At 47.0% G+C, this 26861-nt stretch overlaps 1 protein-coding gene across 2 annotated transcripts in view; it reads left to right on the forward strand.

Annotated features, from left to right (window-relative positions):
- The window catches only part of GSAP (gamma-secretase activating protein), a 2819616-nt gene that overhangs the window by 838089 nt on the left and 1954666 nt on the right, over positions 1 to 26861 (forward strand). For both annotated transcript variants that reach the window (XM_069628052.1, XM_069628053.1), the window contains exon 11: positions 22514 to 22557. In XM_069628052.1, the coding sequence (XP_069484153.1) occupies positions 22514 to 22557 (44 nt within the window). The remainder of the gene's footprint in view (positions 1 to 22513; positions 22558 to 26861) is intronic.

Genomic DNA, 26861 nt, shown 5'->3' on the forward strand with positions numbered 1-26861 from the left:
TAAGGATTTAATTAATGGCTCTGCTTTACAGTGGAATTAGGGTTTTCAGAATCTGAGATGTTAATTTTTAGAGATTCACATTTACCATTCTCCTGTTGTTCGCAGGAGCTTTCACCTCCATAAATGTGAGTAACTTTAGGAGGGTGATTCTTACTCCCAATAAAGCATAGGTTATGACAGTTTTCACCACCATCAGGATTATTTGCTTTTGGAAAGAAAAGTTCCCTCTGACAGGAAGCCATTACATGTTCTGGCATCACTGACATTTCCTCCTCTGACAAAGACAAATACTGCATCCCTCCCAACAAATTCCTCCTGTTCCCTTGGGGCCATTCTCCCAGGTGATCCTCCCGGCTAATACCACCCCAGGGTCAGGATCAGGTAGCAACTGTCTTCCCCTGCCCACCTGGTAGGAGACTGTAGGTAGGCTCTTTGTGAGGACTCTAAGGAAGGCATGGTATCAAACAGTGAAGACAGATAATTGATCACAGTTCAAGGGTGTTTATTGAACTTCAATGGGTTGGTAAAACACCAATCTAAACCTAAATCTAAGGATGGGAGCAAGCTACAACCATCAAATAATAATAACGTAGTTCTAGTGGAGTGTGTCAAAATAAAAGGGCCTATACAAATAATCCTATTGCCAATCCTTACTTCTAAATACAAAATGGTGTGGGATAACAATGTACGCAAAAGAAAAGTGTTCAAGAAATGGTATGTCGGGATAGTTGAGCAGTTAGCTTCCCTTCACCGTGTTTTCAGCACGGGGCAAGGCGGCACGTGCAGGCTTCACACACCCTCTAGCTTCTTGTCCACGAGGTAACAGTAAAACACATAGGCACCAGGGCCTTCCGCCAAAGTCTCTCTCACAATGACAGTGGGCCTCATTATACGTTTGCCGCTCTGGAAACAACGGTGCCGGTAAGCCTACCGGCACCGTTATTTCTGGACTGGCAAACTACAAGTCTGATTGCTGGAGCCGCTATGCCCAACAGGTCTGACCCTGCCGGGCACAGCAGCCATGGTTGGCAGACCGTCACAGAAGCACCAGCACCCGCTAACAACGGGGTTGTAATCCCCTGATGTTACCGGGAAGTCAGGCGCCGGTAAATCATTCCGAGTCTGGCAGCAACCCGCTGGTAGCACCGGCAGGGTTACCGCCGGAGTCGCAATGAGGCCCAGTCTCTTATTGTTGAGGTTCCTGATGTAGCAAACAAAACACAAAAGTTCCTTTCCTTTGTCAGGGTTTCACTTTCACAATTTTAAGACTAGTCTCCCTCCATGGGTGTCGGACCCTGCGTCCGCCTCGTCTGGGCTCTGACTGCTTTTCTGCAATGTTCACAATCTGGTCTCCCTCGTTCGGGCTCGGACCACGGATCCCCCTTGTCCAGACTCAGATCCCCTTTTCCACAATATTCGCAACTTGGTCTCCCTGCTTCAGGCTTGGGCCATGTTACGCTCACCTGGTCTCTGCAGGGACATTGGTGCACGGTTGCAGCCCTCCCAGGATGTAGGAATCCCTGATCTGCTTCCTCCCGCTGCAAATAGTCTGTGGGCTGCTGCGATGAGTTGGAACCCTGTTCCTGCTTAGACATGAGAGGACGTAAGTTTACTGGCCTGCGAGCGAATTTCCTCTCAACACCTTCCTCCCATAGTGTGGTGAGCATGCATCGTCCCATTAAGGCTCACATGTGGATTATTTAGGGTGAACTCTCCGTCCTGCTACTTCTGGCAGAGGAGCATGTAGAATGAGGACCGAGTTCTTCACTGGTCCTTTATACGTGGTGTCCAGTCCAGCTACAACGATTCAACACCTTTCTGGTAAGTGTCTTTCTGTTTTCTGTTTGTTGTGAAGCATTGATATTGTCTTGTTCTCAGCCTGTGGTCAGCTCTGTAACAATGGGCCTCATTACGACCGTGGCGGTCCGGAAATAACGGTGGCGGTAAACCCGCCGCCACCGTTGTTTCCGGACCGCCTGATCCCGACCCCTGCAGGCGGGAGGTGATGTTCCCGCCAGGTCTGACCTGGCGGGTTTAACACCGCCCGCCTGCAGGCGGACGAGGAAACACCAGCAGCATTACAAGATGCTGCCGGTGTTTCCATGATCCCGATTCCCATTGAGTCCCACAGGACTCAATGGGAATGGGGATTTACACCATTCCGCCTCCGTGATTCCCGGAAAACCGGTGTTGTGATGCCCCGGTAATTCCGGGAATCACGGAGGCGGAATGGTAATACGAGTCCGGCGTTAACCAGGCGGTTTTACCGTCTTGGTTAACGCCGGACTCGTAATGAGGCCCAATGTCTATCTTTCGCCCCACATAGGTGTGATTGCGGTCCAGCAGAGCAACAGAGCCCGAAATGGCTCCAGATGGGGAGCAGAGGATTTCGTGGCGGTCTGGCAGCTGGTAAGTGTGCTTTTTAGAGCAAGCGCAAAGTATTTTGCAAGCACGGCCTTTAGGCTGCATGTTTTTATGTCTAACCTTGTCTTTTGTCCTTTTACAGGGTCTGCCTTCGTGGAAGATGTTGTGCTGCGAGTCCAGCGTTGGAGTTCTGCGTGCCGGAGATGAAGAATATGTCGTGCTGCGGCGCCTGGAGCTGGAGTTCTATGTGCCGGAGTTAAAGATGTTGTGCCAAGAGCTGAAGTCCTGCGATCCGGAAGATGGAGAATGGATGCCAGGCTCAGCGGAGATGGATGCAGGTGTAAGCTGACTCCAGGAGGTAAGCGTAGGAACAGGAGACTGGATTCCCAAGTTAAGTGTTAGTTAACTCAGGCGGCGGTGAGCGTCACGCTGCATGCGAATGCAGAGTAACGCAAAGCGTGTGCCTTGGGGTTGGGCAGGCTTTTATAGTTGAGCTCTTAAGGCCACTCCCAAAAGATCAATCCTGCTTGCCACACCCTGCCACACCTTGAAGTTGCATGTGCAACTGCAGATAGAAGGCCACACCCGGACTGGTTACACACAAGTGGAAGTTCTTGAAAGTATTCCTGCCCATAATAAAAGAGTCCTGCTTCTGTTTCAAGCACACCTGCCCAAAATAAGTGTCCTGTTTTATGTTTTTCCATAAGCCTGGCGCCAAACGCGCCAGGACTGAGTCCAGCCGGGTCCCCCCATGTATAAATGTCCCAAAGGGACGTGCGTGAACCATGGTGCCCCTTGCTCCCTCCACTTGATGGTGCAGCTCCTGTGATCCTGGGCAAGTGGCCATGGCAGACCATGGATCCCCCTCTTTCGGGCCCAGATCCCGTTTTGATACCAGAATCATAGACTTTGGAATGTGCATTGGGTATGGTAAAAACCGTTGCAGGACCACTTCGATTCACTTCACACACTTTAGACTTCACATCGATCTTCCGTTTTCGTTTCCTTTCGTCAAGATACTATATAGAGACCTTTGATTAAGCACATTCACAGTGCCGGACCACTCTGTCAACAGTATTGTATCTTCGAAGGGATTGTGTCCTCCGACGTATTCCTTATCTTTGGTAGATCATCTCCCAACTTACTGGCCTCGGAGTTTTCTTTTCAGTAGAGGGCGATACGCGTCGACGTCCCTCGAGCCGATGTCCCTCGACAGCCTCCATATCGGCGCTGACGTCTGCACACGTATAAATAGACTCGCGCAGCGTCCGTTGCTCAGTTCCGTTTTTCCGCGCTTCGTGGGGCTTCGGAATATCGTTGCTCAGTTCTTCAGTCAAATATATCTATAATTCCTCGTGAATACCGACTCGTGCTCGATGGCTTCGTCACCCGAACCGTTGACTCCACAGTCCGGCTTCAAAAAATGTCGAGACTGTGGAAAGAAAATGTCGTTGACGGATCCTCACAGGATCTGTTTATGGTGCCTGGGAATCGAGCACCAGTGTTCGGAGTGCGAGGACTGCATGTCCATGACGGCGAAAGCCTTGAAGGAGCGTAAGGGGAAGCTCGAGTGAGGTAAGGCAGTTAAAACTTCTTCGAAAGTTTCCTCAGCGGAGTTGAGACATTCGTCTCCATGCCATCACAAAAGACATTCTCGTTAGTTCCCATCACTCTTCGAGATCTAAGCATTCAAAAAAGAGACGTCGAAGATCCCCTTCCTCGTCTTCGTCTTCCGTTTCCCCGAAAAGGGTCTCCTGCCCCACAAAACGTAGCTCTCAGGCTGAGTGGGAGGAATTCAGGAAAAAGATGCTAAGCGTCTTCGAGAAAGCGGCCTCGACCCCCTCGAAGACTGCTGAGGGTTATACACTGGGTGAAAGAACCAAAAAATCAAAAAGCCACGAGTCGCAGCACCCGGCGAAAGAAGCCACTCGAGAGCGTCTCGAACCCTCAAGTAAAGGCAAAGTAGCGTCTTCGACGCCGTCGTCGAAGATCCCTTCGACACATAGATCGGCGTCATCGACGCCGCTATCGAAGGGTTCTTCTACGCACAGGTCAGTCGAGTCGACGCCGACGTTGACGCCGAGAAAGGATAAACCCACGGCCACCTCACAGCCAGTGGCCATACCCAGAGCCTCGAGCACGAGAATGTCGTCCACAACCTCGGGTAGAATCCCGATACTCTAGAGTTCATCGAGGCCTCTACCACCTTTTTCGATGCCTTTTTCGATGGCTTCGATGGCTTCGAAGCCTTTAACATCTGCGTCGACGTTTTCTCAGCCAATCATGACGAATTTGGCTCCTTCTGCTCTGGAAATGGGATTTATACCATTTTCAAGACCTGATCACTCCAGAGCCTTATCTTCTATTTATGAAGAAGGGGAGGATTTGGATCAGCAAAGACCTTTTGAGTTGCAGGGACCTGCGACTCCTGCACCAGAGGAATTTACCTCTGATGATGGTAGGTTTAAAGGCCTCCATGAATCCCTACAGGAAGCAAGTGGGTTGGACACTTCCCCAGAAGTGGAATTTGCCACACCAGACCCAGGGGAACATGCTGAAACCCCTTATACAACCTTGATGGCAAGGATAATAGAGTTTATGGGGTGGTCCACACCCTCACCTGCTTTTCAGCAAGACGACCTCACAGACATCTTGGTCAAAGGTCCACAGGAGGATCCTGTGGTGCCATTTCATGCGGCATTACAAAGGAGAATATTGGCAAACTGGGAAACACCTGAGGTAATCCCAGCGGTTAACAAAAAATTGTCAGCTAAATATAGGGTGTCTTCTGCTGACCCTGAATATTTATCCAAACGCCCAACTCCGGAGAGTCTGGTTGTTCAGGCAGCTACTTCAGCAGGTAGTAAATCGGCTTACCCTACTGTTCCACAGGATAGGGATGATAAGAGATATGACTCTATGGCCAAAAAAGTATTTTCCGCATGTAGCATGGCGTTGAAATCCATCAATGCTACTTGTATGCTCACTAGGTTCAGCCACACACTTTGGGAGTGTGCTTCATCAGCGGCTGACTGCCTCCCTGTGGGAGAAGAAAGGGAAGCGTTCCTAAACATCATCAAGGATGGTAAAGACGCTATGTGCGAATCCCTTCAAACTGGCATCGATTCTGCTGACAGCATCAGCAGAGCCATGGCGGCAAGTACAAAATCTGGAGATTTGCCTGGTTGCGAAAGTCTGGTTTTGCTCCAGATGTGCAAAGCAGACTCTTGAATATGCCCTTTGACGGCTCTTCTTTGTTTGGTAAGAAGGCGGATGACAGTTTAGAAAAACTAGAAACATCTAAGGCAGCAGCAAAATCCCTAGGAGCTGCAATCCGTCAGACACCATATCGCCCCTCAGGAACCTCTTGGAGAGGTAAGTCCTTTTGCTTTTATTCCGCATTCGGAAAGGGCAGAGGACAGCCGGTTCAAAGGGGTCAGAAAAAAATTCACCCGAGGTGGATGGGGTAAAAACACAAAAGCCGCAGCAGCAGCAGCAGGTGCCTCTTGACCCTCGGCATCTGCATCAGCCGCCTCCAAACCGCTCTGAGGACTCTCTTCACAAAACACCAGTAGGAGGCAGGTTAACTCAACATCTGACGGAATGGCAGGCTATTACGTTAGATGCTTGGGCATTGGAGACAGTTGCCCAAGGTTACTGCCTGCCTTTTCTACGCATCCCTCAGAGTCATCCACCGGGGAACATCTCTCTGAAAGTTCCAGATCCGCTCCTCTTGCAGGAGATTGTAGACCTACTAGAGAAATGTGCTATAGAACCGGTACCTGTAGCGGAAAGGAACAAGGGCTGGTACTCCCCCTACTTTCTCATACCGAAGAAAGACGGAGGACTGAGAGCTATCTTGGACTTACGAGAATTAAACAAGTTCTTCAGGAAGGACAAGTTAAAGACGGTAACTCTCTCTCAGATCCTTCAGGCCCTCCAGCTCTAGGACTGGCTGGTATCTCTGGACCTCCAGGATGCTTATTTCCATGTGCCAATCCATCTCAAACACCGGAAATACCTGAGGTTCGCAATTGGCGGCTCTCATTAACAATTTCGAGTTCTGCCATTTGGGCTGACCTCCGCCCCAAGGGTCTTCACCAAGCTAATGTCGGTAGTGGCTGTAAGTCTAAGGAGGGAAGGGATCCACGTCTACCCCTACCTGGACGATTGGCTGATCAGAGCTGTATCTCCAGAACAAGCTCAGATCCAGCTAGATTATGTCTGCCACTTCCTTCACAAACTGGGCTTCTCCCTCAATTTAAAGAGGTCACAAATGATACCATCACAGAGACTCCATTTCATTGGAGCGGTCCTGGACACTTCCCTGGGAAAAGCCTCGCCACCAGAGGTGAGGGCTCAAGATATTCTGCAGATGGTCACCAAGTTTCAAAATGCCCAACGCCTCCCAGCCTTCGACTTTTTGAGGTTGCTAGGCCTCATGGCATCCTGCATCTTCCTTGTGCCAGAGGCTCGCCTGAGAATGAGATCTCTTCAGTGGGCACTGAGAACTCAGTGGTCGCAATTCTCAGGGAGAATGACAGACCTCCTTCAGATTCCAGACACGGTGGCTCGAGACCTTCAGTGGTGGGCCTGCCAGAAAAACATCTTGAAGGGGAAACTGTTTTGGCAACCATGGCTGGAGATAACAGTAGTCACGGATGCCTCACTCACGGAGTGGGGAGCCCATACCAACGACTGGACCATCAGCGGTCGTTGGTCTCCATCGGAGTCCAGACTACATATCAACCTGTTAGAGCTGAAAGCAATCAGACTAGCACTGAAAGCTTTTCTGCCATCTGTACAGGGGAAAAATGTCCTGATAATGACGGACAACACAGTGGCCATGCACTACCTCAACAAAAGAGGAGGCGTAAGATCACTGCCACTGTGCAGAGAGGCAATGCAGCTCTGGTTTTGGGCAATTCAAGAAGGAATCTCTCTATCGGCAGTTCACCTAGCCGGAGAGAAGAACTTGACGGCGGACGCTCTGAGCAGTCAGAGAACAGTCTCCCATGAGTGGGAACTAGCTCAGGAAGTCCTTCAGGAGATCTTCGCCCTTTGGGGAACCCCTCAAGTGGATCTGTTCGCCACCAGTACCAACAGAAAGTGCAATCTGTTTTGTTCAAGGGAATTTCCCTCGAGAGGAGCTCTAGGGGACGCGTTCGTAGTGTACTGGGAGTTTCCACTCCTGTACGCATTCCCACCAGTCCCTGTCATTCCTCAAATGATCAGGAGGTTGAGAAGATTCCGGAAAACCATGATCCTAATTGCCCCAGACTGGGCAGGAGAACGTGGTACCCGGACCTTCTGGACATGTCCATCTGCCCTCCAGTTCGTCTTCCACTCAAGGAGAATCTTCTCTCACAGAAGGGAGGTCAGGTTCTCCATCCAGACATCAAAACCCTTAACCCTCACGCCTGGCTTCTGAAAGGTTGAGATACAAGGATTGGGACCTCCCTGATGACGTCATGGAAGTGTTGCTTTCGGCCAGACGGCCAGCAACAAAGTCTTTATACCGCTGCCATTGGAACAAATTCTGCAGCTGGTGTAGAGAAGAGAATATCGACCCCTTTTCATGCAGTATTTTCATGCGGTACACCAACGGTGTTATCCTTTCTACTCTACTTGGCAAATTGAGGCCTTCAAGTTGGCACTATTAAGGGCTATCTCGCAGCGCTATCAATCTTAAAGCGCACTGCAGAGGAGCCTTCGTATTTCAAATTACCCTTAGTAATACAATTTCTCAAGGGATTAACTAATGTCTACCCTCCAAGACCTTTCCAGGTTCCTTTATGGGACTTAAATTTAGTCTTAAATTTCCTGATGGGGACTCCTTTCGAACCACTCCACTCTTGTTCGCTAAGATTTATCACCCTTAAAACTGTCTTATTAGTGGCTTTAACATCTGCTAGAAGGGTGAGCGAATTACAAGCTCTATCTTGTAAACCCCCTCATACAATTTTTCATAAAGACAAAGTTGTCCTATAGTTGAAGCCTAATTTCCTCCCAAAGGTGGTTTCTGAATTCCACATCACTCAGAAAATTACCTTACCTTCATTCTATCCGTCTCCCCATCCGGGGAAAGAGGAAGAAAGGCTACATAGGCTGGACCCAAAGCGGGCTTTAACCTTTTACATCAGCAGACTTGCTAGGATTAGGCAAGCAGACCAACTGTTCGTAAATTACGCAGGGCACAAATTAGGACTACCGATAACAAAATAAACCATTTCCAGATGGATTATTTTGGCCACCCTGGAATGTTACAAACTAGCAGGGAAAGAGCCTCCTCAAAATCTTAGGGCTCATTCAACCAGGGGTATCGCAGCCTCCCCGGCTCTCCAAAGAGGGGTGCCGGTTCGAGACATATGTGCGGCTACCACATGGTTGTCCGCACATACCTTCACAAGATTTTACAACCTGGATTCCTCCTCTAGTCAAGAGACTAGGTTTGGCAAAGCCGTATTACATTCGGTTCATTCCTAAGAGGAAACATGGCGTTTTACTCCCACCTCCAATTGCACACCACTGCTATGGGAGTCTATCAAAGATAAGGAATACGTCGGAGGACACAATCCCTTTGAAGAACAAGTTACTTCTTACCTTGTAACGTTCTTTTCATGGGATGTTCCTCCGACGTATTCCTTATCGCCCCTCCCATCCATCCCCGCAGTAATACTTCCCTTGTGGTTGCAGTTTACGCTCCTTCAAGGTCAATAACCAATTCATGTGAAACAACTGTTAGTGTCAAAACAGAACTGAGCAACGGACGCTGCGCGAGTCTATTTATACGCATGATGACGTCGGCGCCGATACAGAGGCTGTCGAGGGACATCGGCTCGAGGGACGTGTTTCTTCCAGCCCTCATTTTATATGTTGCTGCTTGCAACCTTGACTTCAAAACAGACTGGTCTCCCCAACTCGCTGGCTGTGTTGTTCTGTCACTTCTTTGTTCTTGGAGCCAAGGACGATACCACAGCATCTGCTGCTCCTCCCCGCCTTGTTCAGTTATGCGGAAGCACTCTCGATATCTCCGACAAACGATGCTGGCTTCTTGAGCCTTGTTTCCTGGTTTTACGTTTTCTGCCTTGAAGTTTTCTTGGAAGTAATGGCTTCTTGTTAGCAAGGTCAAGGGTGTTACCCCTCTCACGAACCTCTTGTGCCTGGCGTTTTTCTCCCCTCATTCAACTGCCAACTTGAAACTGCTTTACCGTTGTTGCTTTTTGCCTGGCTCAGAGTGTGCTGCTGTGCTACGCCTTTTATCCGTTTGGGGAAGTGTAATGGAAGTCCGGTGCAAGTGATTGTCGATAATTGTCTGATCATGGTATTGGGACATACCATGTACTTGGTTCAGGTATGAGTCTGTTTTCTTCCAGAGCTGGCTGTCCATGAGAAAGTGTTTGTGCAGGAAAGGGGATGGGGGCTGAGTTGCTAAATATCCCGTCGGTTAGGATGGGATAAAGGTGTTAGAGAAGAGAGGTATACCGCGTCTCAAAATCCGGTCTCCCACTCCCACTCCCTGAGCACCCCTCACCAAGGTGATCCTCCCGCACTGGTAAACCCCCAGGGGCTGGATCCAAAGGCGATGGCTGTGCCGCGGCCACCTGATAGAGATCAGCGGGTACTAGAAGATGAGAGACCTTCAGGTTTCTCCCAGGACTCTGCAGGATTCATCCCACCTCCTATCCCATATATTTCTATAACATGCAAGAAGTAGAAAGCACTGAGACGAGGAAGAATGAGGGTAACTATCATGAAGATCCAAGCCAAGAAACTGTGACGAGGGAGAGGTGGGGATCCGCAGGGATCAAACACAAGAACTTGAGTGAACGGTCTAGTCTCCAACCACAGACCATACTGGAAACTAACATAAAATCTGACAACGGACACAACCATGTTTCAGTAACAGCCAGAACATCAATCTCCTCTGTACTTATGCAGTCAGCAATAGCACTGTATGCTGTACGAGGGACATTGGGCCGCATTACAAATCAGGCGGTCTGGAAATAACGGTGGCAGTAAACCCGCCGCCACCGTTGTTTCCGGACCGCCTGATCCCGACTCTTGCAGGCGGGAGGTGATGTTCCCGCCAGGTTTGACCTGGCGGGTTTAACACCGCCCGCCTGCTGGCGGACGAGGAAACACCGGCAGCATTACGAGATGCTGCCGGTGTTTCCATGATCCCCATTCCCATTGAGTCCCATAGGACTCAATGGGAATGGGGATTAACACCATTCCGCCTCCGTGATTCCCGGAAAACCGGGGTTGTAATGCCCCAGTAATTCCGGGAATCACGGAGGCAGAATGGTAATACGATTCCGGCGGTAACCAGGCGGTTTTACTGCCTGGTTACCGCCGGACTCGTAATGAGGCCCATTGTGTTGATAAGAGACATTTTTAAGGTAGCAGCAGCAGGATACAAGCCTGCACTTGGCATTAGCAGGTCCTTTTCTGGGGAACATTGCACAGGGTTTGCATCAGAATCTGAATATACAATTATTATGGGTGGTCATTCGATCTATTACTGGTGGCCCAATCAAGGACCTTAAAGCAGGACCCAAAATCTGATCACTCACTGCAGACAGGGAATTTGAAACAGTAACTGTCACACTCACCTGTGTCTCTGCAGGAGCGATGGATGAGCCTCCTTTGACCCCGAGTTCTCACTTCCCCTGTTTCGCCCGTAGGAACACCTTGATTTTTAGTAGGGTGTGCACTCCATCCTGCACTCGCAGGGGCGCGATTCACTCATAGAAATGGTGCCAATATCTGTTGGCTGAGTTCTGATGCCACACGCTGTTATGTGCCTTCACAGCGAGGCAGAGTGTCCAATATGCCAGTTTCTTCACTATCTCTATAGTCCTTTCCACAAAGTGAACGTTGCGCGGTGGAAGTTGAGTTTCCAGAATTGTCTGTATTGTCCTTATTTGCCAAGGTATGTTTTGGGTGAGTAGCGCTGCGTGTAGAAGTCAGCCGATGGTAGGTATTCGCAGCGTCATAGATTCAATCGCACCAGGTAATGTCTCTCCTTTCCCTTGCAGGAATGGTTTATGGAGTGCTAGCAGCTCGAGACTGGGTTCAGCGCTTCTGGAGACTTGGTGGTCAGGTAAATAGAAACTGTGGTAAGAATGCACCGCGTTATTGGAGAGTGCACAGTGAATAACGCCTCCGCATTATTGGAGCGAGCGCAATGAATAATGTCTCTTCTTTATTTTGCAGGGCTTTGAGCACTCGGAATACTGACCTGGATTCCAGCGTAGTAAGAAGATTCAGTGAGTATGTGCTGCATTATGGAAGTGCGCGTGCTAACAAGTTCTTCTTTGTGCTTACAGGTGCCGATGTAGGATTCCCCTCTTGATCGGAGAAAGCTGCGGCATGGAGAAAGCACGAGGGTAGGTCTGGAGCAGGTAAGCAGAAGCAAGATGATCCGGAGCAGGTAAACAGAAGCAGGACGATCCGGAGCCGGTAAGCAGAAGCAAGATGATCCGGAGCAGGTAAACAGAAGCAGGATGATCCAGAGCAGGTAAGCAGAGCCGGTTGATCCAGAGCACGGCGAGTGTGTTGCTGATGCAGCTCACAGTAAGCAACACGAAGCACTGGAAGAATCTTGGGTGTGGCTTATATAGCCAGCCACACCCAAACACTAGAGAGCTCATGATTTATCATGCACTTCCTGTTTGGCACAAGGAAGTGGTAACCAGGAAGTTACTATAAACACCAGGAAGGAATGAAAAGAAAGTATCTGCTATGGACTTTTTGTGTGCCTATGCCAGGCCTGCCAAGCCTCCATCCATCTTACCCCAACTACCTGCCTGGTACCCAAGACAGTAACTTAAGTTGGATTAACGTAGGACACAGCAGAGATCAGCTCAGCACCACACCCTGAAATCCTGGGATAGTCCGGAATAGAAGAAAAGTAACTACTGATATTTAAGGCACCCACAGAAATATTCTCATCAGAAGATAAATCAGACTTTTCAGAGCGTTCTGCACTCATGTCTAATGGAGGGACAGAGAAGGCATGACCATCAAAATCTGCATGGCTTACAATGTATTTTTATCACCAATCGGGCTCCTATTAACACCAGGGGAGTTAATCGAGATTTGCCTAGCAGTATCAATATGGTCAGACATAGAAGCGACCAAGGTATCTGATAACGCATTGACCATGGGGTGCTCAGTGGCAACCCCTCTAGTGTATGACGCGACCAGTCTTGAATAATGGTTAACTTATCATTGCCCTCTTGTGCTGGGATAACAGCTAATGGTATTTGCATCCCCTCCATAGTCCTATAATGAGAAATAATATCTGAAAAGCTCTGACCCTTAATAGGCGGCAAGGTCACCAACTCAGTCATACTGGACGATTTTAGAGATGGCAATCAACTCCTCAATTAAAGTAAGGGGGTTAGCTTTACTCACCAAAGGCATAATAGCAGATCCAATGCACAAACCAAATTTTTAGGAAATAGGAATATAGAATTCACAGTACGAGTAGCAAACCATGAAAGAAAAGCAGTCGCCCTATGGTGAAAAATATAGACTGTCAGCAGACACAGAGAACACAAGTAGCTTACAAGAGCCTGGTGTACTAACTACAACATCCTGATTGTACGTCTCTGTGACACCCTGGGAATCACAGGTCAGGCTCTGGCGTGGTTAACCTCCTTTCACTCCCACCACCCATCCCAGGTGGAACTCTGAGCCTTTCTCTCAACCGTAGCCCTCTCAACCTATGGCGTTCCCCAGCGATCTAACCTATTGCCCTGGTTCTTCAACATCTATATGGCTGCCCTGGCACGTGTGATTGCCACTTTCACCTTTAACTTCCAGTGTTACCCGGATGACACGCAACTATCTTTCAGGCTACCCTCAACCGCCTCCTCCTCCTCGCTCATATCTCACTGACTGTCTGCTATTCAGTCATGGTGTGCTGCAAACAACCTCTGCCTCAACGCCAGAAAGACAGAAATTATTCACATTGTGCCCCCTGCTTTCCCACTTTCACTCTGGCCGGCCTCCCTTGGCCCTATGCCCGCAACCACCTGCGAGGCAAGAAACCTTGGGGTCATTTTTGACTCCACACTCTCCTTCTCCTCTCACATTTGATATCTCCAAAAGTCTTTTGGCTACACCCCCTCAAAGGTACGCTACCTTTTCTCACTTTCCCCCTGCGGCTCACTGTTTCCCGAGCCCTGGTTCTCTCTAGGCTGGACTATTGCAACAGCCTTTTCCTCAACCTCCCTTCTTCTTCCCTGCACCCTCTGCAACTCATCCAGAAAAAGAACCACAAGACTTATCCTTGGCCTCAAGCCCAGGGACTGCATCTCTCTGGCACTGCAATTCCTTCACTTGCTCCCCGTGTCTGCAAGGGTCAAGTTCGAGGCCATCTGCATTGTTCACAAGGCTTTCTGGGGCCTGGAACCGACCTACATGCAACACTGCCTACCTAAATACTGTCCCTCACAAACCCTCCGCTCATCTACCTCCAACCTTCTGCAACTGAGCTGGTTCTCCAAGCAGAGATTTGAAGGGACATCCTTATCCTTAGCAGGTGCCTCCCTCTGGAATAGCCTCCCTGCCGCCCTCTGTCTTGAGCCTGATCTTATTAAGTTACAGAAACTCCTCAAGACCTTCCTCTTCTTCTCCTCCTCTTCCTTCTCTCCCTCTGCCCTGCTAACCTAGCTATCTGCTCTTTCCCTCTGTCCCCCCTCTTCCTCACAGCTTGCAGACTGGCTGCCTGATGTACCTCAGAGTCTCACTGGTCCCTGGCACCCCTGCCAGTCCTCTTTCGCACTGGCCACAGGGCCCTACAACCCACACACACACACACACACTCACTGCACTTGAGAAATAACCCAAGAGAGTGGCTCTCTCTGCACTTACCTCAGTCTCCACCGACCGGGTGCACTTGGATCCCCAGCCCGCTCCCTGTGACCTTCTGTGCACTTGCATGATCCGTACGTGCCATGCCTGAAGATAGTCTGTCTGTTCTCCCTTGTCATAACCCATTAACTGCACTGATAAAACTGCAGAATAGCTGTCAGGCCTATTTGCTGTATATGTATTTTACGCACATACTCTACCTGTGCAGACTATTATCGTCTCCGAATTTCAAGGTCTCTGAGTGACTGTTGTTTTTTCCCCATGTTTCCACCCTCCTTAAGCACTTTGAAGCACTTGCCTGTGTGTAGGCGCTTTATAAATCTACCATACCAACTTGCCGACACACCGGCACGCACGGCCACGAACCAGCACAAACCGGCTTGTAAACGCCGGTGCTCACACCCCTTTGTAGGTATTGAAATGCAGGGAGGAGCACACTGGGCTATGAAGTTTCTAATATTTTAACTTCCCAGCAGGAATATTTTCTACAGAGCAAGGCACGTAGATAAAGATTGTAATAGCTCAAAAAGACAAATTCATTGAAGTCAATCAAATTCAAATGAACACAGTTCATATAAAGGCAGCAAGAATAGTCAAAAGGTAGGACATTAGCCTTTAGGTTATCCCTAAAAGACAGATAGTATTTAAGACAATTTAGCACCAGTCTGGGATTGAAGGAAGTGTTGGTTATGGTGGGACCATTGCTTCCTAGATTTAAGATAGGGACAGGATTAGGCCCATTGCTGAATTGAAAATAATTCTTGCATCATCTCTAGAAGTTGGCCTGTTTTTGAGGCCGTCTATGACAGTAAGTTTCCACCCACCCCCCTTTTATCAAGGCCTAATCTTATAACTTCCTTGTCTCTAGTCGACCAAAAGGATCCAATTGATGACCAATAGAAATCCCAATCAAAAACTTTTCTTAAAAGTCCATCCCTAAAGTATAGTACTTCAAACAGTTTCTTTAGAAAGGCTCTCAGAGCTGATACTGCACCTAGCCTGTTTCCAGGCCTCTCTGGTCACAGCCGGTTCTTTAGCCCTTTCTGAGAGGTCTGATTATACTTTAATGTGGACTGTTCTTAATGCATTTGCTTGCATTGCTGTTTTGATAAAAAGCTGTCCTTCAGCCTACCAGAGCAATGCATCACTGTCTCTCTGACCCCTCACCGGGTCCGTCGGTTTCCCAAATCCATTTAGCATGGTACGGCAGATATGCGGTCCTATGCTTACTGCTCTTCCATCTCTCTTTGGGCGTCTGAAAGATCTGCGAGTTTGTGATATGAGTAATAACTGCTTTCTTCTCCCATTTCACTTGAAAACAAACATAGTTCTTAAACAGTCTCCTGGGTCCATAAATCTGACACTGCAGGGAGGCTAAAGATTTCCACATCAGATGTTTAGTGCATTGTGGGACTTGTAATCTCTCCCTTCCAATCACAGTTCTGCCAGGGTGAGCATGGGCATACCATGCTTTTAGAGGCAAGCAGGCCTACGGAATCCCTCAGCCGCCCACTCGCAGGAACATCTGTTAGCGGATTATCCAGGCTCATCCGGAGTGGCCTACTACCTTTGTATGTAAATATGAGAGTTATCACCACACCTGGAATTGGTTTACAAAATGTACACAGAAATTAAGCATTTGTAAACCAATGCAGAGCTATGTCTAATATACTCCATCGAAAACTTTGTGTCGATACTTGTTACAATGGAATCAGGATGATGCTTATACATACTAATTACATTTACAATTCCCTTATATTATCAATAACTTTTCACTCGAACAAATCTTGTCAGATTTTTATCGATTTAACAATGAGATTTCCTTTCCTAGACACTTTAGCTAGTGTTATACCATCTGCATTCAACTATGAAATTGGTTGAAAATTAGCACATTTAGTATGAACCTTACCAGGTTGTGGAATCAGTGTAAGCAATGTGAGTTGCACAGACTCCTGTATATCTCTCCTCGTTATGATGTCCAAATATATTTTAGGCCAAATTTGGCAAAGCAAGTCTCTAAAGTTCGGCTACATTTAATAAAACACCAAGTAAAACCCAGAACCATAGACATTTCTGGTCATATTTTATTCCCCGAGAATCTCGTTCTTTGTTACCATAGAGTTTTATAAGAGGTGACCTTGTCCCCAGTTATAACTGCAATTACTTTTCAAGTATCTGTACAAGCTGTTCTTAAACTGATTGTCTTTTATCTCTACACATTGCATTTAAAAATCGATTTGGCATTTTATTTGTATTTGTGTTTATTTTATTTATAACGCGCAATCCATCAGGCCCGGAGGCATCACGGCGCAATTTGTACAAGGTTATAGAAATGCAAAAATACAGAAAACATTACATAAATTTACACAGAGGATCTATATACATATATTACAGTGGTTTCGGTGCCACTAAGTAATAGCATAGGTCAGCAGGTCAGAGTATGTCAGACAGAGGCGCAGAGCCAGCCTTAAAGCTGCTCGAAGAGCCAAGATCTAGTATTGGCTTTGAAAGTGTTAAATGAGTCTTCAGCTCTGATTGTAGCAGGGAGGGAGTTCTATAACTTGGAGGCTAGGACAGGGAAACTTGAACCCCCTGCTTTTTGCAGTTTAAATCTAGGGATCGCTAGACAGTGGGACTGGGCAGTTCTAAGAGGTTGGGAGGATGAGTGGCGCGACAGTCGACTACCGAGGTAGATCGGGGCTTTATTGGCCAGGCATTTATGCGTAATGGCGAGTGTTTTGTGTGAAATTCTCTGCTTAACAGGTAGCCACTTTAACTTAGTTCTGGTTTCTGTGATATGGTGGTTGCGGGGAATGTTTAGGGTGGCACGAATAGCATTGTTTTGGGTGGTTTGGAGTTTATTCAGGTTCTCTTGGCTAGTGCCTAGGTAAAGAGCACTACAGTAATCAATTTTTGCCATGATAAGGGTTCTCGCTAGAGTGACACTGTTAGCCGTGGTGAGGAATGTTCTGCAAGCTGCAATGAGTTTGCACATGAATGCCGACGCAGATCTGACAGCATTTGTTTGTCGGGTTAGTGATAGGATGGCGTCAAGGTAGAAACCTAACGTTATAGTATCTTTTGAGACTCGAATGTTATTACCGTCTATAGTGAATGACTGATAGGACGGTTCTAGTCTGCTCAGGCGTTGTGCAGTGCCCAAGATCAGGAGCTCCGTCTTGTCGTCATTTAGACACAACTGGTGTTGGGCCATCCAAGCTTGCATGACCAGGTAGACGTCATTAAGGGCCTTGGTGTCAGCTAGATAATCACCAGTGATGGGAATGAGTATCTGGGTGTCGTCCGCATAGTTAGTGTAGGAGACACCCAGATAGTCAAGCACATCAAAGAGTGGTTTCGTGAAAATGTTATAGAGTGTAGGTGACACACAGGATCCCTGAGGTACGCCACAGTGAATTGGGGAAGGGTCAGCGGCTGCGGATGGGGCAAAGACTCATCGATCTATTGCTCAAAAAAGATTAGATCCAGGCCGCAGCCAAGGATGAGAAGTTGTCAGCGGAGTGGAGGTGCTTGCAAAGGATCTGGTGGTTGACCAAATCAAATACGGCTGAAAGGTCGAGAAATAGTAGCATTGCTAGTTTACCCTGATCCTTTAATACCTCAATTTGGGTTTTAAGGTCAATTAAAGCAGTCTCCTTCCCGTGTCTAGGGCGGAATCCGGATTGTCGTAGACCTAGCAAGTTGTTGGTTTCCAAATAGTTTTGGATCTGAAGGTATGCAGCACGGTCTAAGATCTTAAACAGAAATGGGACAGTGGTGATAGGTCGGAAGTTAGTGGGTATGCCTGGGTCTAGGGATGGTTTTTTAAGCAATGGGATCACCCAAGCGTCCTTCAGATTGTCCGGGACAATACCTGTTTTAAAGGGAGAGTTGATGAAGGCCGTGATGAATGGGGCCAACTCGTGCGCTGAGTCCTCGATAATGGGGGCTGGGCACGGGTCACCTTGGCAGTTGGATGGCTTAATTCTCAGAATTATATTTTCTACCTCTGCAACGGTAAGCAGAGAGAATGCGAATGGCATGGTATTGGCAGTGTCTAGAAGGGGGGCCTTGGCAGGGGAATGAGCGCGGTTGTCACGCTTCAGACTATCCTGCTTATCATTCATTTTTGCTTGTAGTGTGGCAATTTTATTTAGTAAGGCTGCTTGGATGTTGGCACACCATTTACTATCTTTCAAGCACGTGTCAGGGGGGGCAACTGGAGTTTCAAGCTCTTTTAGGATTTTGAAGAGTTCCTTTGAGTTCGAGTCAGCTTGCATAATACGGTTGTTAAGAGATTCCTTTTTTGCAGTGATGATAGCATCTTTATAAGAGAGTGAGGCTAGAAGGAAACCATCTTTATGGTCATCCGAAGGGTGGCTTTTCCATCGATTTTTCGGCACAACGTTTAGCTTTGCGGAGCATTCTTAACTGTGGGGTGAACCATGAATTAAAATGAGCTTGTGGTTTAGCCTTCCTGAGTTTGATAGGTGCTATGGAGTCAATGGCCGTTAGCATTGATTGGTTGTAGGTGTCTGCTAAGGAAGTCGGATCAGAGCATGTGTTGGTAGCTGCATTAAGGGTCGGGAGTAACAATGGGAGGAGTTTCTCCTTAGTTATGTCTTTTTTGCTTATAGTCGGGAGTGCTGGGGCTAATGGTGACGGAATTCCTGGGGTTGCTTCAATGTTAAAGGTTATGATGTGATGGTCAGACCATAAACAAGGGGTATTGTTAAGAACCTTAATATTGCAATTGGAGCCAGCTAACCAGTCAAGTGCTCTACCTTTGGTATGGGTAAGTTCTTGAATGTACAAGGTAAGGCCGAGGTCAGTTAGTACGTTCTCCAGGTCAGTTGCTACAGGATCTTTTAGGTCACCAAGACCCAAGTTAAAGTCGCCTAGGATGATTGTTTGTAAGTTGTTTTTGGTATTGTCGAGGAGGAGCGTGGATATTTCACTGACAAAGGTCGGTGCAGGTCCCGGAGGCCTATAGATTAGGTCCAAGGTGGCTGTTTGGTTAGGTGTTGAGTGCTAGTTTGACTGAAAGCGACTCTGCTGATGTGAGTTTGGAGTCGGGTATCACTCTTAGGTCGAGAGCATTTTTATGGATGAAAGCCACACCACCGCCTCTAGAGTGGGCAGTAGAACGGTCACATCGTGTGATGCCGTAGTCAGGCGGTAGGGCTAACGCTAGTAAAGGGCCAGAAGAGACATGAAGCCAAGTTTCGGATATAGCTATGAAGTCAAGGTTGGACGTAGTGATAAGGTCAGCTATGTCTAGTTCGTGTGCAGTGAGAGATCTGGCATTAATAAGGGCACCCTTAAACATGGGCAATTTAGCCTCTGTGGTAGTGGATTTGCATGAGGTAGTGATTGACGGAGATCCAGGAGGAGAGGGTGAAGTTTGCTTCATGACGTTGTTGCGGGAGTGACGTAGGCGGAATCTGGTGCCTACTCTCTTATTTCTAAGAGAGAGGGGGCAAGGTTAGTTAGGTGTAGGTTTCCTAGCGAAATGTTCCAGCCATAAAGCTGTGTCATTGAGGTAGTGGTTGATTTGGCCTACAGTGGGTGCTGCCGGGCTCATTCTAGGGGACACAAAAGGTTGTGGGGATGCCAGGCTGGTAAAAGGCTGATCAAGTTTAACCCGGAGTGGGGAGGTTTGTTACCGTAGGTAACTGGGTAACTTGGGCAAGTCGTAGGGCTAGAGTGTAGAGTAGTGGAAGGAGTGCACGGACGTGCATGATGGTAGTCCTGGTTACCTGATTAAGAGTGAAGAGCTAGGAGGCACAACAATCAAGTTCATAAACAGGACTCACCTAAGTTCAATATGGCAGCGAGGGGCAAAAGGCCATACAGGTATCATCTAGATACGAAATATTGCATTTGGCAGCAAACAGCAGTTCTAAGGCAATTGTGCTGCAGATCACCAAATCTAGGCAGTTAGGCACAGTGCAGTTGTAGTATCATTTAAATACGAAATATAGCATTTGGCAACATAACAGCAGATCTAAGGCAATTGGGCTGCAGATCACCAAATCTAGTCAGTTAGGCACAGTGTGGTTGTAGTATCATCTAGATATGAAATATTGCATTGGCAGCAGATCAGCAAATGTAAGGCAGGTTCAGTATATACTGATAGTCTGGTACACTGTAAGCAGTTCCAAATAAACTGGGCAAGGGCATGAGCCATTATAGACAGATAGCCAATGATGTGACAGGCAAGGAAATATCAGGCACATCAGGGATGCAGTGTAAAATACAGCGCAGCTAGGTTCAAATATCAGGGACATCGGTGCAACAATCAGATAGTGGCTAGCCTGAAGGCAGAGTGCGGCAAACAGATGGGCCACCTAGGGATGTGTCATAAGTAGTTAGTACACGGGTGCAGTTTTATCAATGAGCAGTTAGTGTAAATTGCATGTGCAATGGATCAACAAGCATAGGTATGGTGTATAGGCAAAACATAAGGCGTGATACGATCATAAGAGCACTAGTAGCTTGACTTACAGGTTGCTATAGTACTTACATCAGCTAGGAGTTTTCATAGATGAATGTCCGTGGAATAGCGTTCGAATTGCGCCTTGCTTCAATCAGCGGCGAACAGGGAAGTAGGCCTTGTTATGGCCTTTGGATGGCCGGCTCTTCCGCCTGCCGGCGGATGTGGGCCATTAAATGGAATGTATGCTTCCGGCGGGGGCGTACGTTGCTTGGCAACGCTGAGGACGCTAAGCCTCGTTTCCAGGCCGCATCGTGCCTGACATTTTGAATTCAGTGATGTCGGCGCGTGCGGACCTGAATTTCGGTGCAGCCCAGATATGCAAGATGTTGGGGCACATACAAAGGAGGCAAGCTGACCCTGGTGGTCCAGGTAGGAGGGGGCACACGGGCCCACGGTGGTCTGGTGGGTGGGAGCACACGGGCTCACGGTGTCCTGCTGGTCCAGGTAGGAGGGGGCACACGGGCCCACGGTGGTCTGGTAGGAGGGGGCACACAGGCCCACGGTGGTCTGGTGGGAGGGAGCACACAGGCTCACGGTATCCTGCTGGTCCACAAAGGAGGTGGCACATGGGCCCACGGTGGTACGCTGATCCGGGTGGGAGGGATGGAGGGGGGCTCCTGCCCTCCTGCTCCTAGGAGATGACCAAAGTGATCCTAAAATCATTATCCTAAAATATCCCAAATATGATCCAGTTTACAATGTAAAGCGCAGTAAGGCTTATTTGTTAATTACTGTAACATTTGTAACTAAAGTAAAGTCTCATAATGTTGAATTAATGAATACATTTTTTTTTCTAAGACTAATGCATTTTATAATAGGGCATGAGGTGCCCAAAACTGAAATTCATTCTAATGCTGGCTCCGTTCTTGATACCACACTGCAAGCTTGTGTGTAAAATACTATTTTCATTTTCAAGAGCCTGTAGAAAGTAATTATATTGGTTTTGAGGAAGTAAAATATAGGAACTTAATAAAAATTCAATAACACTGTCTGATGGCGATTTATTGTACATATAATTTTATATTAATTTATTAGAATCTAAGATAATATGCTAAGACCTTTTTGATACCAATCCGTTAGAAGTCTCAATAACGAAAAGTATTCCTTATAAAGTGGTACAAATGGCGTATTTTGGTTTCTCATAGCTAGAAATCTATTGGATCCTTTCTTATATCCCAAATTAACACCCTAGATAAAGTCGCCATTGGGCCATATTCTTTTTGGACACTTTAGTAAAACATTTTCATTTATGCAGAAAACCGACAGAAATGTCTCATGATTTTATCCTGTATGTTGTCCACCACACTTTATATGCATACGCAGAGCAGACAGGCGGGACTCTAGTGAAATGGTGAAAAATTAACCATCTTTGTTCCTAAAGAAGTTCGGAGTCCTGAAATTGGATGTTGATAACTGGTTTCGGCTTATAAGTATGCATAGGCACCTTGTGTATATTTAATTTTGCCAACTAATTGTTTCACTATATTCAATACCTCATAAACATTGTTCCATTTACCAGATTATTGTAAAATATGCACATGATCACAACATGTATTCTCTTGTTGAACGGGGGATCACTAAGTGCAACTTCCTCACCTGTACTGTACTTCACAGTGTAAAAATGTTGACATTTTAACTTTTGAGCACAGGTCAGATCTGAACATTATGACTTGTATCCACAATTTCTGTCCATTTTCTAATGGCAGCTTGTAGAATTTTGAATCCTTATAAGAATGTTTGAGTCTCTTTTTTTCTTTTAAACAGATTGATGTACCTCTTGACATTCAATTTCCAGCTACGGCATTACGGTAATTCATTTTCTCTGTATAGTCTTTTACTTTTATTTGATTTAAAATCACCTCATGAATTGTGCACACAAGGTTATCATTACATGCTTTTCAAAGGAATTTTAAGGGGACTGTTTTGTTCATTTACATTTTCCACCATCACACATACGTGATTTTATTTCACTGCAAATCAACACTTCAATCAAGGGCAAAGTTATTGTGTTCAGAATTCAGTGATCCAGTAAAGCTCTACATTTCCTCTAAAGCATGGCCTCTTTAGGCATAACTGTATGTTTGTTTGCTGGCTCTCTGAAGTGTGCAAGTCAATTCCTCAGGAGGTTTCAGTGCTCTTATTTGCCTGAGGAAGAGACTTGACTTGCTTTTTCATGAAAGCTACAGTGGCTACCACAGGTGTGTGTTAGCCTACTGAAGGTAATGTCATTGCAAGTTTTCCGCTGAAGGAAAATATGTTAAATTAAATGCAATATGTTAAATATTAATTGAAACAAAAAGTAAACTTAACTTTGACATAAATGTAACAGGTCTGTATTTTTTTGTTCATAATAACACACATGGTAATTTGATATTAATTTATGTGCGTAGGCAACCAGTTATTTTAAATATATTGGATATATTTTAATTTATATTTTCTGCTGACCTTTTCTGAAGAGCATAGAAATCTGAAATGCATTTGCTGCTACTTAGGCAAGATATTATGGAGTTACATTGAAACCAATTTAAGATTTGTGAGCTGCAACGCCAGCGACAAGGCTTCAACCTGAGTTGCAGAGAAAATGGTTGTTGGGGTGTGTTTGAAGGCAAATTGTCAAGCATGCTCTTTATATAAAGCTCTATAAATGTGATTTGCTCAGGGGGAAAAAAATTCAAGTTATAAACTACTAGCCAACAAAAAGTTATTTGCCACCTCAATTGTACACATATACAGCCCACCATTTCTTACTCGCCAAAAGTCTATTATCTCTAGCCATGGTTAGTGGCGAGTGCAAATATTTTGAGCCCCAATTTGCTCATTCTTCTAATAGCAACATGTATTTATTGACTTCTGCTCAACTGCAGAAATGTATGGAGGTTGAAGCATAACATATTTTTACTGCAATTTGATGGATGATTGCACTCTTTTAAATGGGAATGGTACAAATAAGCAACCAATTGTTTTTCAAAATCCTGCTTAACTGGGTATCGGAGGGGTCATTGCTGTTCACTTGGTCGACTGTATGAATGCTGATGACTGGTTTTAGTTGAATTTCTTGCGATAGCCCAGGCCGTATCAGAAGAGTTCTATTCTATATTGGGTTTACAGTTGTCACAGATGCCCTCAAGAACACACCAACTCTCAAAGTTAAAGATAAATTTTCCTTAATTGTAAAGGGGCTTGTTAAAGGCCGTCCCTCTCTCTTGTCTGGTGCAGGCCGTTCCCTCCCTAGCCCAGATGTCACTCAACCCCAGGCTTATCACTAGTGTTTGGTATCCCCTTATATCTAGAGAGCTGTCTTACTAGGTGTGATGGCATAAAGGCAAATACTTAACTATCTAAAACTCCCTGTGGGAACAATCTAAGTGGACCCTGCTCTAAGTTCCCCAATGTGATCTGACACAAGGGTTGGGGTCCTACAGACACTCTGGTCCCACTTGGTCACTTCCTTCCACACCATACTGTTCCTCTTGCTATGTCTTTTTATCTCTCTCGCTCTCTTCTCCTCCTACTCTTCTCCCTACCACTCCACCAATCGTCTCTCCTCTCTCTCCCACACTTCCTATTCTACCCCTCTGATGTTCTTCATTCTCTTCCTCTCTAAAATATTTCAATCTTGCTCTCTCCTACTTCACTCCTCTCTTCACACCACAGCTACTCTTCTTCCCACACAATTACTCCCCTCTCTCCACATCACTACTTCACCCCTCTCCACACTAGTACTCCCCTCTCCATATTATCACTCTCCCCTCTACATTCAAATGCTTTCCATTGTGAGGAACCCATGGTATCAAAAGTACAGAAACAACACAGTGAGGCAAGTTTTAAAATATTTGATTGGTTTTAAAGGGGTTGGAGACTTCCTATAATAAACAAAACTGTCCTAGTAAAAATAAAGAAGTATCTAATACCCCTACTGCCTGCCACAATAATTAGCGAGGTGAAATATGAAAGAAAAAAAGTGTATCAAAATAAGTCAGGAAGGCTGTAAGTTTCTCAGCAATGCCCTTCCCCTATGGATAAGCCACAGGTCCAAAGAATAACTGCAAGGAGAATGGCTGATACAGGTCTACTACTTCGGTATCCTTCCAAGCAGCTAGGGAACAATTCATACAATTCACTTCGCAGGGCAACTCTCCTGGGTCTAGAGTCAAAATGTCACAATAGGTTTCTCTTGCCTCTTTCAGTATTAACTCAATACAGTTCTGTTCTCGGTATTCAAAATGTTGCCCCTTCTGGCTCCCTTCACCCAAGCTCAGACATTCTTTGCATATCATTCACAAATGTAGGCCAAATGGTTCACCTCGTTAGGCCTTGAGCCTGTTCTTTTCAATAGACACAGTTCTCGACAGGCTTCCCTCTGTTGGGCTCAAGCCTGTCTTCTTCACACACATTAATCACTACTGACTTCCCTCTGTTGGATGCGGGCCTGCCACCATGTGTAATTCACTTCAGGTTTCCCTCAAAGACTTTTGATACTGCACAAGCTGGCGCACAGCTCTGCATGACCACTTCGAATCGGGTTTAACAAAGTTCACATAGGTTTTTCTCACAGGCCCCTCAAGTTTCTGGCTACGGAAACACAACTTCCTTGTAATGCTTTCACTTCACAGTTCACAAGTTCACAGAAACCTTTGCCAAAAGCACTATCGGAACATTTTGTCACCTTATTGCACTGCATGTCCCCCTGTGCACCTCTTCTCTGGTCCTTTGTGGTTCTCCTGGGTCACTCCCGTTCCTGGATAACCTCTGAGCCTAGGTGCTCTTCTTTGTAGTAGTCCTCTCGACCCTTCGGGATCAATCCCTGGTTTGGAGGCCTCCCCAATGCAGGTGTCGCCGCTTCGCTCTCCTGACGCTGCATGCTCACGAGTGTCTCTTGCCTTATTTCTCCGGACTCACGGGCAGCGTCAGACTGAGGAGCAGTTCCCTTTGGATATGGAGAATTTGGGTCAGGGTCTTCGCCACCTGCCCCTCAGACACCTTTTGGGTTTGCTATGGAGCCAATGGAGTGAGCCCTGCCCTGTGCTTGACCAACAGAGTGCACGCTGCACGGTTCCGGCTCCATGGTGGCTCGGCTCCCTCGCTACGCTATAACCCTTAATGAGTACTGGGCCAGTGTTTCTGCCCACCACTCTCCTTAGGCCACCAGCTCCTTCTTCCTTCTGTTCCTGGGTCTCCTGTCTGGGCAGTAACCCAACCTGCTCCTGCCGAGGGCCTGGAATTTATGTAGGGATCCTTTGCTGGTCTCTGCCTGGCAGCCTCTCTCCTGGCTTCCCAAGAGCAACTGCCTTCCCTTCTCCTGTACGCTTCTTTTAATCACCTGTGGGATGTTAATGTGCTGCAGGTGTATGTTTATGGTTAGGCCTGCCTGACTCTGCCTGTCCTCATTAACAGGACAGCCTGCTGTTAGAAGGGGAGAGTCTGTCTTTGGAGGCTTAGTGTGTTTCTTATTTGTACTCTTCATTCCTCTCGGTTGCCTCTTCTTCTTCTTGGTATTATTAGACAAAGGGGGGGGGGCGGTGACATGGAATGGCACTGTACATAACGTCTAAGAACAGAGTGGGCATTTTGGTGAATGGGACCCTGACCCGGCCTAGTCTTCTCAATGGGATAAGACCATTGCATATCATCAGAGAGGCTCTTCTCCTTTTTGGCCTTTGGTTCTGCATGATGGATGTAGGGAGTTGTAGTACTCGTCGGGGTGAAGAGGGTAAAGGTATTGTTGCGGGTTAATGGGTTTTGAGTGATAACCTATAATGACTGAGGGGATGTTGGGTAGGAATGTACTGGGACGGAGGAAATACTGTGTCTTGCCCGCAGGCACTCCTCCCACAGTCTACTAGGGTCCCCTTCCCACGTGATCCTCCGTCGCTTGTCCACCCACAGGGTTGGGATCCAAGAGCGATGGCCCTCCCCTGGCCACCGAGTCGGGGATCCCTGGGAATAGCATGGGAGAAACGCCTCTGGTTTCTCACACCACCCACATCATCTAACAGTTACTATCCTTTCACTCTTAGTCATCTTACCATTCACTTCCTTCTGTCTCACTCACCCCTTTCACTCAAGCTCACAGCCAAGTGCCACTTTCTCTCATCAACCAATACCTCACCTT

Source organism: Ambystoma mexicanum, chromosome 12, assembly GCF_040938575.1.
Source record: "Ambystoma mexicanum isolate Mex_15411 chromosome 12, UKY_AmexF1_1, whole genome shotgun sequence".
Taxonomy (NCBI): Eukaryota; Metazoa; Chordata; class Amphibia; order Caudata; family Ambystomatidae; genus Ambystoma; species Ambystoma mexicanum.